At 44.3% G+C, this 13,916-nt stretch overlaps 1 protein-coding gene across 7 annotated transcripts in view; it reads left to right on the top strand.

Annotated features, from left to right (window-relative positions):
* Positions 1 to 13,916, top strand: part of LOC126297890 (uncharacterized) — a 2,130,251-nt gene that overhangs the window by 1,585,013 nt on the left and 531,322 nt on the right. For all 7 annotated transcript variants that reach the window (XM_049989191.1, XM_049989197.1, XM_049989196.1 and 4 more), the window contains exon 8: positions 8,765 to 8,931. In XM_049989191.1, the coding sequence (XP_049845148.1) occupies positions 8,765 to 8,931 (167 nt within the window). The remainder of the gene's footprint in view (positions 1 to 8,764; positions 8,932 to 13,916) is intronic.

Raw genomic sequence — 13,916 nt, 5'->3', positions numbered from 1 at the left:
TTAAAGCAGACACGAACGCTAGGTCATTTAATGCTGCCCGCAGTGTATTGGTCAATACAGGCACATCGGCCTACATTGCCGTTTTTCTGCCCAAGCACACTGCTGCAAAGTGTCCTCACTTCCAACAGATGCTACATGTATCGAAAAACTGTGGACACTGCCGGCCCTTATGGCACGTTCAACAGCCTTGAAAATACTTAAAAATCAGGAGGGGTAAATCCGACGCTGAGGGGGAACTTTTCTTATTGTCTAAATAACGTGATCCACGTCGGAGCCTGTCTCGATTGCGCCTGTTTACTTAGTCCACCGAAGTATACCTGGGAGCAAGAAAATATTCCTTGTGTAGTACTCACACCCTGTGCGTCATCCGAGGTACTAACCTGCCTGCACGTGGCAGAGAACTGAGCTATTTGCCAGTTATCTGAAATCGCACTCTGAGCTGCTACCGCCACCTAAAAAGTTTTAGCAGTATTTTTGGTAGTGCTTCATTCGGTGTCTGACGATTCCAAACCTCTAGACTGGACCTCCTTCTCCGGCACTAATTCTGGTATCCCAGTCTGGCAGAGTTTAAACGGCCACCAGAAGGTATGGAACTCTATGACAGCTGCTAGACGGCACTGCTACAACTGCGAACGCTGGTGTCGTTGCTGCAAGCGCCACCGTGAGGATACACTTGCGGCCCCCCTTTAAAACCAGCACTGCAGCAGCTCATCTGTCATTTCTGATTTTCATTTGAGCACTGTAATATATTCCCTTATGTTTTCAGCATTTGTTGTACTGCATTCTGGCTTAATTAGAAAGTTCAATATTCGAATGATATTAATTTCGAACACTACGTGACTAATAACTCCATTGCTACAAGACCACCACTCTGTTTACATTTACAGCATTAACAAGATATTATAACACCCTAATTGCTATCATCTGAGTCATTACACTCTACAGAAGTATAATTCTGTATTTCGTCTGTCTGGACTCTGTACGTCTCTTCATCGCATAACACAACAGCGTTAAATAAACATTCGTGAATATGAAACAGTGTTAGCCTGGTAACATTTCAATCAATGGTAAACCTTACGCTGTTCTTCCGTGAAACAGGTTACAGCTTCTATTCAGAGAGAATTTTCAGACAATGAGATAAACACAAGGCTATCAAATAGCCCTCAAGAGCTTGCACATTGCCTTATGCCTTCAACGCAGACCAACCGCCACGAAGAAAACATGACCTCCCGTACTATTCAGAGCGAACCGCGCCGATTAAGGCATTCAGGCACGCTTTCATGACCCACTAAAACTCTCACCATCACTGATCTTCTCATTACTGCTGACTACAACGAAAGGTTCTCCCATGAATTATGGTGCAATAGCTCCATAAAGTCAACGGATTTGTTAGGGGGAGTCGAGCTGTACTGAATGCGTAGCATTGTAATATAATTTTCCCTTGTTACAATGGATAAATAATACAGGACGGTTCATAAGTAGTAGAATAGAGACTTGACTGCCCTAATGTCTACAGAATTGCTGTTTCTGACAAATTTTGCTTGTTACAAGCATTTCCATGGAAAAAGAATATAAGCTACACCTGCGTTGCATAAAATAGTGACTTGTTCAAAAGTATACGAACGACATTAATTTTGTATCATTTTAAAAAGTATCCGAATGACCTAACTTTTATGTCATGTTCAAAAGTATCCGAATCATCTGAATTTTGCATCATGTTCACAAGCATATGAAACAAGAAATTGTTGCGACATATTCAACAATACCCCATACATTTGAACTTTGCGTAAATTGACACGGTGCTAAAAAGTACCAAAGGGAAGAAGCTACTCGGACATCAGAGTATTATTTATTTTTTTTTTTTTTACTAGGCGGTAGTTTGAGGGTCTCTGTTGAACGCTCGTCATTCGATACTCAAAGAACGAAATCAGATCGCGTAGAAAGTAGACACACTTCGACTATCAAAGTTTTAACGGTAAATTGGCGAAGTACCGGTAACAAAGTCCCTGAACTTCCTGCTCTCCAGGAAAGTTCTCCCGAGCAAATTATTCCCGGAACCGAGAGCTGTCTGAAAGCCGAAATAGAAAGTTCTTAATTAGTTAGCAAGGTGTGGAAGGTATTTCAAAAAGACGGAGTAGACGATACAGGAGGGGGAATGTTCATTGCTGTCGACAAAAATATTGTGTCTATCGAGGTTGAAATTGAGTCTTACTGTGAATTCATCTGGACATTAGTAGTACTCCTACATGAACGCAAGTTAATTATTGGATGCTTTTACCGGCCACCTGATTATGCCGTCACAGTTGCAGAATCCTACAAGTAGAGTCTACGCTCAGCAGTTCGGAATACCCAGACCATGCAGTACTACGAGTAGTTGGAGGCGACTTTAATCTATCGAGTATAGACTGGGACGTTTACGGATTCTCTGCATGTGGTGCAGACAGACAGTCTTTGGATGTATCTTTGAACATGTTTTCCGAATAACTAGTTCAGACAGCTCACACGCAACAGAAATTTTTTAGACCTTGTAGCTACAAACAGGCCTGACCTTATCGATAGTGTCATTATTGAGACAGGGAATAGTGATCATCATATTATCATAAGGACGAAGCTTATTAAAGTCGATAAATGAGTAAAGAAGACTAGGAGAGCATTGATGTTAGAAAAAACAAATAAGCTGTTGTTAGCATCCCACTTAGATAATGAATGGACGTTTATTTCCAATACGTCACACGTAGAGGATTTATGGGCAAAATTTAAACTGACTTTAAACATGTGCGAAGTAAGTTAATTGAGAAAGTAAATGTCCATTTAATAATAAATTTGGAAAATACCGAGCAAACAGACTGTTGCACTGCCGGTTCGAAGAACGCGCAAATGTCGACAGCCAAAGGCTAGAAGAAATTCGTGCGTCCGTAAGAAGATCAATGCGCGAAGCATACAACTTCCACCATCATACCTTATCGAAAGATCTTGACGAGAATGCGATAAAATTCTGGTCATACGTAAAATCACTGAGCGAATTGAAGGCTTCTACCCAGTCACTTGCCTGACGGGCTGTTGCGACAACAGCAGACAGCAAAAGGAAAGCTGAAATTTCAAATTTAGCGTTTAAAAAAATCATTCACCCAGGAGGACCGTACATACAGACCGTCGTTTGACTATCATACAGACTCGCGCATGGAGGACACAGAAATAGGCATTTCTAGCAAAGAGAAGCAACTGAAAGAGCTGAGAAACATTAACTCACCAGGTACAGACAGAATCTCAATTCGATTTAAAAAGGAGTACTGGATTGTATTGTATTGAACTGGTGACCTAGAAACGACGGAGAGGTTTCGCGCCGCTGTAGTCCTCAGTGGTACACAACCCCACAACAGACTACAGCAGTCCACTCACCACAACGCCGCCCCACACCGAACATAGGGTTATTGACCCCAGTGGACACCCCCCCCCCCCCCTCCGGGAACGTTTCACACTAGACGAGTGTAACCCCAATGTCTACGTGGTAGAGTAATTAAGGTGTAAGCGTGTGTGGAGACAGTGCTTGCGCAGCAATCGCCGACATAATGTAACCGAGGCGGAATAAGGGGAACCAGCCCGCATTCGCCGGAGCAGATGGAAAACCGCCTTAAAAACCATCCACAGGCTGGCCGGCGTACCGAACCTCGACACTGATCCACCGGGCGAATTCGTGCCGGGGGACCGGCACGCCTTCCCGCTCAGGAATCAGTGCGTTAGACCGCACGGGTAGCCGGGTGGGCTAACAAGGAGTGCGGCATTTTCTTCTTACTTAACTTTCATTTATCGCGAACCTCGTGCCCGGTGCGAAGTTCCAAGCGACTAGAAGATAGCGCAAGCGACTCTTGTATATAAAAAAGAAAAAGAACGAACCTGTATAGTTACAAAACCAATATCCTTGACATTGGTTTGCTGCAGAATTCTTGAACACATTCTGAACTGGGATATAATAAATATCCTTGAGACGGAAAAGCTTCTGTCTGCGAATCAGCACGGTTTTAAAAGGCATCTCTTGTGCGAAACCCCGCTTGCCCTTTCGTACACATCCTACAAATCATAGATGGAGGGCAATAGGGAGAGTCCATATTCTTAGATTTCCGGAAAGCATTTAACACGATGCCCCACTGAAGAATGCTGACAACGGTCCGAGCATACGTATTAGATTCCCTGATATGTGAGTGGCTCGAAGACGTTTTAAGTAACAGAAACCAGTACGTCGTCCTTGACAGCGAGTATCCATCACAGACAAGAGTATCGTCAGGAGTGCCACGTGGAAGTGTGATAGCATTGCTCTTTCTCTCTATACACCGAAATGATGTGGCAGACAGGGTGAACAGCAATTTACGGCTTTTTGCTGATTACGCTGTGGTGTCGTCGTTGAGTGACTGTAGGGGTGTACACGATGACGTAGATAGAGTTTGTAGTTGTGATGAATGGCAGCTTGCTCTAAGTGTAGAAAACTGTGGATGAGTAGGAATAACAATTCTGTAACCTTCGAATACAGCAATAGTAATATGCTGCTTAACACAGTCACATCGATTAAGTATCTAGGCATAACTTTTCCAAGTTATATGAAAAAGTCAGGTTGGTAATCGCGAAGCCGAATGTTAGACTTCGTTTTCTTGGGGGAATTTTGGGAAAATGTAGCTATCTATAAAGAAGACGGTGTACTGAACGCTAGTGCAACCCGTTCTTGAGTACTGTTCGAGTGTTTGGGATTCCCACCAGGTCGGATTAAAGTAAGTCATCGAAACAACTCAGAAGCATGCTGCTAGATTTGTTACCGGTAGATTCTATCAGCACGCAAGCATTACGGAAATCCTTCGTGAACTCAAATGGGAATCCTTGGAGGAAAGACAATTCACTATTGCGGAAATTTAGAGAGCCGGCATTTGAACCCGACTGCAAATTGATTCTACTGCCACCAATGTACATTTCGCATAAAGACCATGAAGATAATATGAGAGAAATTAAGGCTTCTACGGAGGCTATATAGACAGTCGTTCTACCCTCGCTCTCTGTGCAAGTGCTACGTGGCATCCTCCGTCATGCACCGTATGTTGGCTTGAGGAACGTGTATGTAGATATAGACGCTGAAATTTCGTTAGTTAGCACCTTGTTCAGAAGTATCAGAAAGAGTCGAATTTTTCGGGAATTAGCACCATGTTCAAAATTATCCAACTCAATGAATTTTGCGTAAATTGGCATCACGTTCAAAGCCAGTCACTAGCATCTATACGTGGTTGTAGGTGTAGGCAAGGAGAGCAGCAGGATCCTTTGTCGACAGCTTCGTCAGACCTGGCCACTGCAGAAACCTGACACTCACACTACGTAATGTCTACATGTGTTCGTAATGCATCCAGGCCAGTCCTTACTCTGAAAGCTGCCTTGTTTCACAGTCGCGGCTGTATTTCACAACCACAGCAGATAAACTATTATTTTTCGTTACAAATATATGTAAACAAATGTGTAAAATGGCTACAATTTTGTCCAAAACTCGTCTCAGTTCGGTTAAAACCGCTATCAAAGTCAGCCAAACATTGTGGAGACACCCATCCTTCTGTATTAACTTAATCTTGCAGTATAAAACGTTTGTCATTTTTCGCTGACATGGCTGGGGTGCACTTTGTATTTGGGTCAGCAACACAGAAGGAAAAGACAAAAACAAATGTATGTCTATGATCTTCTACATTGGCAATATAGCGCAGAAGAATGCAAATATTTTCAAAAATCATAATGTAAAACTTGGGTTTTCTACATCAAACAAAGTAAAATAAAAACTAGTACATAATATAAACTGTAATCACGACCCATACTCAGACTCTGGAATATTCAAAGTAACATTCTAGGAATGCTCCATGTCCTACTTAGGACAAACAGGCCGAAATTTCAAGACCAGGTGCACAGAGCACATTAAAGTCTACACATGCAACGGACACACATCATCATCAATAGCCACACACATACATAATACAGGACACTATTTGGAAAAATAGAGCAAAATATCAAAGTACTCCACCGACTAAATAAGGGGCATAAAATGGATTTATTAGAATCGTTGGAGATACAGTGTGACAACTATTGAACTATATGAAATAAAATCGTAGTAATTCGTGAACAGTTTGCGATACGACGTTCAAACAGCACGTATGGCCGCGGGACATGATGGGAATTAGTATGCACTGTGAAGTTTGGTTTAGCGACGAAGTCCACTATCATTTGGATGGGTTCGTTAGTAAGCTAAACTGAAGCATTTGGGGGGCTGAGGTCCGCATTTCGCGATCGGGAAGTCTCTTCACCCTCAGCCGGCGACTGTTTGGCGTGCAATCTCCAGCGACGGAATAGTCTGTACGGTATTTCTTCATGGCACGGTAACTACCGAACGGCCAGTGAAGTTTTGGAAGGTGATTTCATCCCCATTATCCAAAAGGACCCCAATTTCGACAATATGTGGTTCATGCAAGACGGAGCTGGAACCCATCGAAGCAGGAGAGCGTTTGATGTCCTGGAGGAGCACTTTGCACAATGGCAGGTTATCTAGTTTTAAGTGAATCTGAACGTGGTTTTATAGTCGGCGCACGAGCGGTGGGAGACAGCATCTCCCAGGTAGCGACCAAATCTCCAACATCGTTGCAGACGGAAAAATATCCTGCAAGATCGGGATCAACGACGACTGAAGAGAATTGTTCAACGTGACACAAGTGCAACCCTTCCGCAAATTGCCGGAGATTTCAATGCTGGGACATCAACAAGTGTCAGCGTGCGAGTGATTCAACGAAGTATCATCGATATAGGCTTTCGGAGCAAAAGGCTCACTCGTGTACCCTTGATGTACCCCTGCAGGGCACAAAGCGTGAGTCCGTCAATACCGACTTTGGACTGTTGATGGCTGGGAACTTGTTTCCTGGTCGGACGAGTCTCGTTTCGTGTTGTATCGAGAGGATAGACGTGTACGGGTATGGAGACAAACTCATGAATCCGTGGACCCTGCAAGTCAGCAGGGGACTGTTCAAGGTGTTGGGGGGTAGGTAATAGTGTGGGGCGAGTGCAGTTGTAGTGATATGGGACACCTGATACGTGACACGTACGTAAGCATCCTGTCTGATCACCTGCATCCATTCATGTCCATTGTGCATTCCGACGGACTTGGGCAATTCCAGCAGGGCAATGCGACACCCCACACGTCCAGAATTGCTTTTTTTGCGGGGGAGGGGGGTGTTGTGTTCCTGTAATTTGTACAGTCGTTCATGGTAGTACTGTAATTCCACACTTCTGTAATTATTTATTGTTACTGCTTGTTTAACTGTTGCAACTTAGACCTAAAGGTGATCTGCAGCACAGGTTGAAACTAGTAGTCGGAAAAAATTGTGATCCAAACAGTGTGTGTCTCGTTATATTGAATCAATGTTTCCGTAGATATTTTTTCCATAAATATAATCATACCTGAAGTATTTGTGACATCATGCTAACATGTAATGAATTAAGTGAATCGTCCCGTGAGTAGACGTCTAGTAGTAGTGTGCGGAAATCGTAGCTGGCAACATCAGTGACAATAAAAGCTTGAGGATATCCTGGAGGCGCTCAGACAGCTTGATGACTAAGGCGACTACTCCCTGTTCGAGTCGCAATCTGGAACAAATTTCAGTTGTCACTACATCTACATCTACATTTATACTCCGCAATCCACCCAGCGGTGTGTGGCGGAGGGCACTTTACGTGCCACTGTCATTACCTCTCTTTCCTGTTGCAGTCTCGTATGGTTCGCGGGAAGAACGACTGTCTAAAACCCTCCGTGCGCGCTCTAATCTCTCTAATTTTACATTCGTGATCTCCTCGGGAGGTATAAGTAGGGGGAAGCAATATATTCGATACCTCATCCAGAAACGCACCCTCTCGAAACCTGGCGAGGAAGTTACACCGCGATGCAGAACGCCTCTCTTGCAGAGTCTGCCACTTGAGTTTGTTAAACATCTCCGTAACGCTATCGCGGTTGCCAAATAACCCTGTGACGAAACGCGCCGCTCTTCTTTGGATCTTCTCTACCTCCTCCGTCAACCCGATCTGGAATGTATCCCACACTGATGAGCAATACTCAAGTATAGGTCGAACGAGCGTTCTGTAAGCCACCTCCTTTGTTGATGGACTACATTTTCTAAGGACTCTCCCAATGAATCTCAACCTGGTACCCGCCTTACCAACAATTAATTTTATATGCTCATTCCACTTCAAATCGTTCCGCACGCATACTCCCAGATATTTTACAGAAGTAAGTGCTACCAGTGTTTGTTCCGCTATCATATAATCATACAATAAAGGATCCTTCTTTCTATGTATTCGCAATACATTACATTTGTCTATGTTAAGGGTCAGTTGCCACTCCCTGCACCAAGTGCCTATCCGCTGCAGATCTTCCTGCATTTCGCTACAGTTTTCTAATGCTCCAACTTCTCTGTATACTACAGCATCATCCGCGAAAAGCGGCATGGAAGTTCCGACACTATCTACTAGGTCATTTATATATATTATGAAAAGCAATGGTCCCATAACACTCCCCTGTGGCACACTAGAGGTTACTTTAACGTCTGTAGACGTCTCTCCATTGATAACAACATGCTGTGTTCTGTTTGCTAAAAACTCTTCAATCCAGCCACACAGCTGGTCTGATATTCCGTAGGCTCTAACATGTTCAATTATTATCATTACTTGCACTGTTTATTAGCTGTATGCTCGAAATGTGTTACAGGAGCAGACTCCGCCACCGCTACTCAAGAATGAAATCATCGTGGACCGACTGGCTTCGGTGAGCGTGCGAACACGGCTGGATGCTCTCCGCAAAGAAGCCATGGATCTGGAGCAGCAGATGAAGCAGAACCAAGACGCCTTGGACACTCTGCTGCGCATTCAACAACGGTACGTTCTTTTCATTACTTTGTTATCAGGCCGTATTAGAATATCATTCGAATGAGGTGTACAAGCAAACCGGCAGATGCAAGTGATGGCCTGCTAGCAACAGTTTATCGTCGGTCACTCGAGCAACAAAGCGTACCGAGCAACTGGCAAAACGCGCTGGTCATTCTTATTTTCTAGACGGATCGCGAGGCAGATGCGTGTTGCTATAGGGCTATACGTCTGAAGTCAATATGTTGTAGAATTATGAATTACGTTTTTAGTTCGCATATAATGACACATTTTGAGACAGTAAATCTTCTCTATGGGAGGATTCGATAACCAATGACCGTATGAAATTCATCTCGCATGCGATCCTAAAGGCAATAGATATCGGCCTCCAAGTTGATGCAGTGTTCTTTGACTTCCGAAAAGCTTTTAACATGGTTCTGCAACATCACTAATGAATGAAGTACGAACTAACGTAATAACGGAAGAGCTTTTCCTACATCTACATCTACATCCATACTCCGCAAGCCACCTGACGGTGTGTGGCGGAGGGTACCCTGAGTACCTCTATCGGTTCTCCCTTCTATTCCAGTCTCGTATTGTACGTGGAAAGAAGGATTGTCGGTATGCTTCTGTGTGGGCTCTAATCTCTCTGATTTTATCCTCATGGTCTCTTCGCGAGATATACGTAGGAGGGAGCAATAGACTGCTTGACTCTTTGGTGAAGGTATGTTCTCGAAACTTTAACAAAAGCCCGTACCGAGCTACTGAGCGTCTCTCCTGCAGAGTCTTCCACTGGAGTTTATCTATCATCTCCGTAACGCTTTCGCAATTATTAAATGATCCTGTAACGAAGCGCGCTGCTCTCCGTTGGATCTTCTCTATCTCTTCTATCAACCCTACCTGGTGCGGATCCCACACTGCTAAGCAGTATTCAAGCATTGGGCGAACAAGCGTACTGTAACCTACTTCCTTTGTTGTCGGATTGCATTTCCTTAAGATTCTTCCAATGAATCTCAGTCTGGCATCTGCTTTACCGACGATCAACTTTATATGATCATTCCATTTTAAATCACTCCTAATGAGTACTCCCAGATAATTTATGGAATTAACTACTTCCAGTTGCTGACCTGCTATTTTGTAGCTAAATGATAAGGGACCTATCTTTCTATGTATTCGCATCACATTACACTTGTCTACATTGAGATTCAATTGCCATTCCGTGCACCATGCGTCAATTCGCTGCAGATCCTCCTGCATTTCAGTACAATTTTCCATTGTTGCAAACTCTCGATTTACCACAGCATCATCCGCAAAAAGCCTCAGTGAACTTCCGATGTCATCCACCAGGTCATTTATGTATATTGTGAATAGCAACGGTCCTATGACACTCCCCTGCGGCACACCTGAAACCACTCTTACTTCGGAAGACTTCTCTCCATTGAGAATGACATGCTGCGTTCTGTTATCTAGGAACTCCTCAATCCAATCACACAGTTGATCTGATAGTCCGTATGCTCTTACTTTGTTCATTAAACGACTGTGGGGAACTGTGTCAAACGCCTTGCGGAAGTCAAGAAACACGGCATCTACCTGTGAACCCGTGTCTAAGGCCCTCTGAGTCTCGTGGACGAATAGCGAGAGCTAGGTTTCACACGACCGTCTTTTTCGAAACCCATGCTGATTCCTACAGAGTAGATTTCTAGTCTCCAGAAAAAGACATTATACTCGAACATAATACGTGTTCCAAAATTCTACAACTGATCGACGTTAGAGATATAGGTCTATAGTTCTGCACATGTTTGACGTCCCTTCTTGAAAACGGGGATGACCTGTGCCCTTTTCCAATCCTTTGGAACGCTTCGCTCTTCTAGAGACCTACGGTACACCGCTGCAAGAAGGGGGGCAAGTTCCTTCGCGTACTCTGTGTAAAATCGAACTGGTATTCCATCAGGACCAGCGGCCTTTCCTCTTTTGAGCGATTTTAATTGTTTCTCTATCCCTCTGTCGTCTATTTCGATATCTACCATTTTGTCAACTGTGCGACAATCTAGAGAAGGAACTACAGTGCAGTCTTCCTCTGTGAAACAGCTTTGGAAGAAGACATTTAGTAATTCGGCCTTTAGTCTGTCATCCTCTGTTTCAGTACCATTTTGGTCACAGAGTGTCTGGACATTTTGTTTTGATCCACCTACCGCTTTGACATAGGACCAAAATTTCTTAGGATTTTCTGCCAAGTCAGTACATAGAACTTTACTTTCGAATTCATTGAAAGCCTCTCGCATAGCCCTCCTCACACTGCATTTCGCTTCGCGTAATTTTTGTTTGTCTGCAAGGCTTTGGCTATGTTTATGTTTGCTGTGAAGTTCCCTTTGCTTCCGCAGCAGTTTTCTAACTCGGTTGTTGTACCACGGTGGCTCTTTCCCATCTCTTACGATCCTGCTTGGCACATACTCATCTAACGCATATTGTACCATGGTTTTGAACTTTGTCCACTGATCCTCAACACTGTCTGTACTTGAGACAAAACTTTTGTGTTGAGCCACCAAGTACTCTGAAATCTGCTTTTTGTCACTTTTGCTAAACAGAAAAATCTTCCTACCTTTTTTAATATTTCTATTTACGGCATCCGAGAAGTGGGCTACCGTCTTCGCATGCGAGGCGCGAGAAAACTGCGGCTGCAAATCACGGCCCAGCTTGCACGGACAGTTTTTTTTTTGGCATGTTTTGTTCAAAGAGTGATCCCCTTTGGCGATATTTTCTTCTGGAGTGACAAGGTGTGATAAATGGTTTCACTTTGTTGTGTATTCACTTGCAAAGGGGCTTGTACTCTCGGTGGGTCCTTGAGTCCTTTTAGGGAGTTGGTTCTGTAGTCGTACAAGTGATGGACAGTAACTACACCGAATAACTGGAGATTGCATCATCTTTGATAGTCCTGTGGGCGTACAATAATGGCTAGAGGCCCCTTGTACAGGGTGTTTCAAAAATGACCGGTATATTTGAAACGGCAATAAAAACTAAACGAGCAGGGATAGAAATACACCGTTTGTTGCAATATGCTTGGGACAACAGTACATTTTCAGGCGGACAAACTTTCGAAATTACAGTAGTTACAATTTTCAACAACAGATGGCGCTGCAAGTGATGTGAAAGATATATGTAGAAGACAACGCAGTCTGTGGGTGCGCCATTCTGTACGTCGTCTTTCTGCTGTAAGCGTGTGCTGTTCACAACGTGCAAGTGTGCTGTGGACAACATGGTTTATTCCTTAGAACAGAGGATTTTTCTGGTGTTGGAATTCCACCGCCTAGAACACAGTGTTGTTGCAACAAGACGAAGTTTTCAACGGAGGTTTAATGTAACCAAAGGACCGAAAAGAGATACAATAAAGGATCTGTTTGAAAAATTTCAACGGACTGGGAACGTGACGGATGAACGTGCTGGAAAGATAGGGCGACCGCCTACGGCAATCACAGAGGGCAACGCGCAGCTAGTGCAGCAGGTGGTCCAACAGCGGCCTCGTGTTTCCTTTCGCCGTGTTGCAGCTGCGGTCCAAATGACGCCAACGTCCACGTATCGTCTCATGCGCCAGAGTTTACACCTCTATCCATACAAAATTCAAATGCGGCAACCCCTCAGCGCCGCCACGATTGCTGCACGAGAGACATTCGCTAACGATATAGTGCACAGGATTGATGACGGCGATATGCATGTGGGCAGCATTTGGTTTACTGACGAAGCTTATTTTTACCTGGACGGCTTCGTCAATAAACAGAACTGGCGCATATAGGGAACCAAAAAGCCCCATGTTGCACTCCCATCGTCCTTGCATCCTCAAAAAGTACTGGTCTGGGCCGTCATTTCTTCCAAAGGAATCATTGGCCCATTTTTCAGTTCAGAAACGATTACTGCATCACGCTATCTGGACATTCTTCGTGAATTTGGGGCGGTACAAACTGCCTTAGACGACACTGCGAACACCTCGTGGTTTATGCAAGATGGTTCCCGGCCACATCGCACGGCCGACGTCTTTAATTTCCTGAATGAATATTTCGATGATCGTGTGATTGCTTTGGGCTATCCGAAACATACAGGAGGCGGCGTGGATTGGCCTCCCTATTCGCCAGACATGAACCCCTGTGACTTCTTTCTGTGGGGACACTTGAAAGACCAGGTGTACCGCCAGAATCCAGAAACAATTAAACAGCTGAAGCAGTACATCTCATCTGCATGTGAAGCCACTCCGCCAGACACGTTGTCAAAGGTTTCGGGTAATTTGATTCAGAGACTACGCCATATTATTGCTACGCATGGTGGATATGTGGAAAATATCGTACTATAGAGTTTCCCAGACCGCAGCGCCATCTGTTGTTGACAATTGTAACTACTGTAATTTCGAAAGTTTGTCTGCCTGAAAATGTACTGTTGTCCCAAGCATATTGCAACAAACGGTGTATTTCTATCGCTGCTCGTTTAGTTTGTATTGCCGTTTCAAATATACCGGTCATTTTTGAAACACCCTGTATTTGTGCCACTGTTGTGGTAGGGCCTGGCCCTAGACGTCGAGCCGTACAGTAGGGAGGATTGTACCGTTGCTCTATAAAGTTTTAATTTCGTTGACGGGTTTAGATTCCTGCTCGTGAAAAACGGTGTGTCGCCTGCTGTGGCCGAGCGGTTCTAGGCGCTTCACTCCGGAGCTGCGCGAATGCTGCGGTAACAGGTTCGAATCCTGCCTCGGGCATGGATGTGTGTGATGTCCTTAGGTTAGCTAGGTTTAAGTAGTTCTAAGTTCTAGTGGACTGATGACCTCAGATGTAAAGTCCCATAGTGCTCAGAGCCAATTGAACCTTGCGTCCTCTGCATCCTGTGGGGGCGGAGCTGTCATGTGGTGTTCATATACGTCGGCAAACAATTCAGCTTGGACAAGAGAGTCGTATAAGAGGCTATCGGCGCCTCGTATTGCTCTCTTTGGTGGTCTCGGTTGGCCTAGTGTCCTGACG

This window comes from Schistocerca gregaria, chromosome X, assembly GCF_023897955.1.
Source record: "Schistocerca gregaria isolate iqSchGreg1 chromosome X, iqSchGreg1.2, whole genome shotgun sequence".
Classification (NCBI taxonomy): Eukaryota; Metazoa; Arthropoda; class Insecta; order Orthoptera; family Acrididae; genus Schistocerca; species Schistocerca gregaria.
Note: the sequence above shows the minus strand (reverse complement) of the source record. Positions and strands in the feature narration are given on the sequence as shown.